This window comes from Cyclopterus lumpus, chromosome 2 (assembly GCF_009769545.1).
Source record: "Cyclopterus lumpus isolate fCycLum1 chromosome 2, fCycLum1.pri, whole genome shotgun sequence".
Classification (NCBI taxonomy): domain Eukaryota; kingdom Metazoa; phylum Chordata; class Actinopteri; order Perciformes; family Cyclopteridae; genus Cyclopterus; species Cyclopterus lumpus.
Genome location: NC_046967.1, coordinates 896,707 through 901,484, shown reverse-complemented (window position 1 = coordinate 901,484; position 4,778 = coordinate 896,707). Strand labels below are relative to the sequence as shown.

General features: G+C 46.5%; 1 protein-coding gene across 1 annotated transcript; it reads right to left on the bottom strand.

The window, feature by feature from the left end:
• Positions 1-1,941: 1,941 nt before the first annotated feature.
• gbx2 (gastrulation brain homeobox 2) lies at positions 1,942-4,121 on the bottom strand. Its single transcript, XM_034549324.1, has 2 exons — positions 3,503-4,121; positions 1,942-2,447 (listed from the first exon to the last, which is right to left on the bottom strand). The coding sequence occupies exons 1-2, from the start codon at positions 3,969-3,971 to the stop codon at positions 1,942-1,944; spliced, it is 975 nt and encodes a 324-aa protein (XP_034405215.1). The 5' UTR covers positions 3,972-4,121.
• Between the last annotated feature and the right edge of the window lie 657 nt (positions 4,122-4,778).

Below are 4,778 nucleotides of genomic sequence, written 5' to 3'. Positions count from 1 at the left end.
GAAACAGGAACTTGAGTCAGAGTTATAAGTAAAAAGACATTAATTATCATATTTTATGATATTTTTAGCTGAATGTCCGAAAAGACTTTTATTTTGAAGGATTAACGAGGAAGATTATTTTCAATAAATGTTGAACGTTGTGGATTCTTTAGTTTTGTATTAGTTATTTGCTTATTTAATTTTTTTTTTGTATTTTAACTATTATTCAATATGCTGCCGTAATAAAGGATTATTGTATAAAACTCTTCCCACAATGCAACAGGGTAAGAAGTCGTATCTTTTATTTGCTCCTTAAAAACCAAAAGAACAGAATTAATCAAAGTGATTTAAATTAAAAACAATGACGATGTGATTTTCTGCTTTACTTTTCTCAAACATCGTTTTATGTTTTTTCTAATTATTGAATTTATTGTTTGGACATAAAAAAGAGTCAATACCCAGAAATAATTCATATAAATGAAACGAAACATTTTGTCTCTATTTCTGCTTCACATATTCATAAGAAACGATGCTGAATATTTATATATATTTATCTGGAAGTCAATTTAAGAAACAGAATTATTCTGATCAAAAATAAAAAGTTAAAATCAGAAGATAAAAGTTTATTTTATTTATTCATTTTATTATTTTACTTTATGATTAGGTCGGATATTAATCCTCAATAGTTTGTTGGCTTTTAACAATGTTTAATTGAAGAAGTAAAAAACTACATGTTATTGTAATTTAATATAATTTTTTTAGATATTTTAAATATTAGTTATTTGGAAACTAATCTACTAAAATAAAGTTAATACATTTACTAAATATTCAGTTTACCGGATAATAATAAATAATAATAATAAACACAACGTGAAGGTTTCCGGTGCGCGCGGCCCGACGTTGATGTTATGATTCATTGTGCAGCTGCGTGAGCGCGCATTTCGGTTTCCGCCCACGTGACCCCTGCTGTCACAACAACGGGCTGTAAAGGAGTGACCTTTGACCTCCGGGCCGCATCATTCACATGAAGAGAATAAAAACCAAACCAGGTTCAGCTCGACGTCATAATTAAATTTCATAAACGGATTTTATATTTAAAGTTAAATATATTTCACTCGATTAGTTAAAATATTTTATTTCCCTTTTTCTATATTTCACAAATCAGATTTGTGGCCTTAAAGCGTCGGGCCTTCAAAATAAAATATTTGGAACATCTGGACACAAACATACATATTTAACCTCCAGATATTAGAATAAAATGAAAGTGTATTTTAATAAACATGAAATCTTTTGTTTTAAATTCCAAAATAAACTCATAAATCAGAATATCTTTTTAATTCACACTTATCTTTTATTTCTTTTTGCTTCATACTTCAGGAATGTTAGTTACTTTTGTACATTTTATATAAATAAATTAGCAGCTTCGTTTTGTCCCCAAAATAAACAAAAAAAACATGAAATGAAGCAAAAACATTTTGATCCAAAGAAGGTTCATAACCACGTGACAATGTTTGTGGTGAAATGTACACGAGCTCCTCCGTTTGGTCCCGGGGGTCCTTTACACGTGGGGGGGTCCAGACCTGCGTCACGTTTGATTTCCTTCTTTTCTTTGTCCCCTAAAATATTCGTCATGTTAATATTTTATTTTATTTGAAGTTAAAAACGGTCATCTTTCACAATAAATTCAGATTTATTTCATATTTTTTTCCTCAAACTGGAAAAAAACAACTAATATTTTAGAGGATTCTGTTTTTAATTTCTTTTTGTATCTACAAATTAAACTCGAGCCATTTGTTCACATGACGTAATATTAATGATCTCCATAATTAAGTCGTGTTAATGGCTCTCGGGAACCTTTGAAACCAGGTCCGGGTCTCAAGTGGCTCCAGAGTCCTTCTCTCTCTACCGGAAGCAGCGACCCCTCGTGACCCCTCGTGACCCCTCGTGACCCCTCTTCTTCTTCTACGGCCGGGCCTGCTCCATCTGCTGGTGCTGGCTCCGGATCGCGAAGCGGCTCACGTGCACCGGGATCGGGACCACGATCTTGGGGTTCCGGGACGGCTCCCCGGACTTGTTGTTCACGTTACCGGCCTTGACCCGCTTCCACTTGGCCCGCCGGTTCTGGAACCAGATCTTCACCTGCACCTCGCTGAGCTTCAGCGCATGCGCGATCTGCGAGCGCTCCGTGAGCGACAGGTACTTCTTACAGTGGAACTCCTTCTCGAGCTCCAGCAGCTGCTCCGACGTGAAGGCCGTGCGCCGCCGCCGGTTCTTACCGGACCCGGGGCCGCCCGGCCCGGAGGACGACGACGAGCCGTGCGCGTGCGCGCCGTCGTCCGCGTCCTCCTTGTGGCCCGCGGACGTGACGTTGTCGTCCGAGCTGTAGTCCAGGTCGCTGTCCATGAAGCCGTCCTCCTTCCGGCCGCAGTCCTCCTCCTTGGAGTCCTCTTTAGAGGCCAGGGCCCTGGCTGGGAGGAAGAGCATCATCATCATCACCATTATTATTATCGATAACTTTATTAACAGTCCTCTTTAGAGGCCAGGGCCCTGGCTGGGAGGAAGAGCATCATCATCATCACCATTATTATTATCGATAACTTTATTAACAGTCCTCTTTAGAGGCCAGGCCCCTGGCTGGGAGGAAGATGACGACATCTTCATCAATAACTTTATTAACAAGTAAAAGCACAAAAAGTCACTTTTTATTTTTCTTCTAAATTAAACTGTTTTGCTCCTTTTGTCTAAAATGTATAATTAACTTAATAATAAAATGATGTTAATAATCAGAAGTTTAAATATTATTAATCTTTTATTGTCAGTAAATGATGTTAGATTGAAGCTGACGAGGGGGGGGGGGGCTCGTGGGGCTCGTGGGGCTCGTGGGGCTCGTGGGGCTCGTGGGGGCTCGTGGGGGCTCGTGGGGGCTCGTGGGGGCTCGTGGGGGCTCGTGGGGGCTCGTGTCAATATCCATCTCCGATCCCCGCGCGCGGCCCGTGCCCGCCGCTCACTTCGTGTCCGTGCGCGCGTGACGCGGCGCCTTCAAGTGAAATGATGTCGGTTTCATATCAGGAACCAATAATTCAAACGAATTTATTGTTCCACAAATAAAGATTATAAAATACAATAAATAAACGACATTTCGAATTAATTATCTGAGTTGAAATATCATTCTTATTTATTTATGAGCATCATTATGATTAAGACTTTAATAAAATAACTTTAAATAAAAAGGAGATAACATTAAAAAGTTATCAATAATTTAGGCTCTTTAAAAATCCCGAAAAATAAACAATTAGATCCACGTGTTTTAATTCTATTTTAATTTTTTTATTAATATTTTTAATTGAACATTTATTGAAGTCCTGAAGATTTTTTTTGTTAAAATCAAACAAAGTTTTTCTTGTATTTTGAGAGCAAATATGATCCCGTTATGTCCCGGGTTTGGACCCCGTGGGGACCCGGTCCCGCGGCTCCCCGGTCTCGAGGAGACCCGGTCCCGAGGAGACCCGGTCCCGAGGCTCACCTGTGCTCGCGTCCGGCTCGTGGAACGCCTGCAGCGCCGCGGACTCCTTCGCGTGCGCCAGGAAGCTCTTCGCGTCCTCCGCGTCCGGCGTCTTGTCGAACGCCGCGTGCCGCGCCGGGGAGCCGAACTTCCGGGCCGCCTCGTGGTGCTGCGCGGCCGGCGAGAAGCCGCCGGGCAGCGCGGCCATGAGCGTGGAGGTGAGCGCCATGCCCTGCGCGAGGCCGGAGCAGAAGCCGCCCTGCAGGTGCGGGTGGTGTCCGGCGGGGAGAGCCTGCTGCAGGGCCGGGGCCGGCGGCGGCGGCTGCAGCACCACCGACCGGTACGGCATGAACATCGGGTAGCCGGTGTACACGAAGTGCCCCGGGCTGGGCTGCGGGGGGCCCCCGATCAGAGAGTCGATGCTGAAGGCGGTGGTGCTGCCCAGAGGCCGCTGCATCACCATGAAGGACGGGCTGAACGCCGCGCTCATAGGACGACCGGAGGAGGAGCGCGGAGCCCCGGTGGAGCCCCGGAGAGTCCCGGTAGAGTCCCGGAGGAGCCCGGTGGAGCCCCGGAGAGTCCCGGTAGAGTCCCGGAGGAGCCCTGTAGAGTCCCGTAGAGTCCCGTAGAGTCCCGTAGAGTCCCGGAGGAGCCCTGTAAAGTCCCGGAGGAGCCCCGTAGAGCCCCGTAGAGCCCCGTAGAGCCCGTAGAGTCCCGGAGGAGCCCCGTAGAGCCCGTAGAGCCCGTAGAGTCCCGGAGGAGCCCCGTAGAGCCCGTAGAGCCCGTAGAGTCCCGGAGGAGCCCCGTAGAGTCCCGGAGGAGTCGCGGCTGTCTGCGGGACTTTAGAGCGGCGATAATCCGGTTGAACCGAACCACTCCATCGGAGCGGAGGAAGAGAAACACATTCCGCTGAGGCTCCGGGACCGGGACCGGGGTCTTCTCTCTCCCGCTGAGGCTCAGCGCGTGCGTGTGCGTGAGAGAGCGCGTGTTCCTGCCTGCGCGTCCGGAGATGTTTGGGATTTAAATTGCGCTCCTCTCGGTTTAATTGCGCTGCCTTCTGCGCGCCGGCTCCGCCCCCTGGCCGCGCTCCGGCCCCTGATTGGCCGGCCGGGATGACGCGCCAAACTCGCCTTAAGTCGTCTGGATGAATGCCAATTACGCAAATTAGGACCACGGGCCATTTAGGGAGGTGTGTGTGTGTGTGTGTGTGTGTGTGTGTGTGTGTGTGTGTGTGTGTGTGTGTGTGTGTGTGAGACATGCTCCTAAAACATAAATAAATACATAAACCCGAGCCCCC

Bases quoted from the DNA above. Each gene is read 5' to 3' on its own strand.
- gbx2 (XM_034549324.1), bottom strand. From the start codon at position 3,971: ATGAGCGCGGCGTTCAGCCCGTCCTTCATGGTGATGCAGCGGCCTCTG. The intron at 2,448-3,502 runs GTGAGCCTCGGG...TCTTCCTCCCAG, and splicing joins CGAGCCGGACGCGAGCACAG to CCAGGGCCCTGGCCTCTAAA.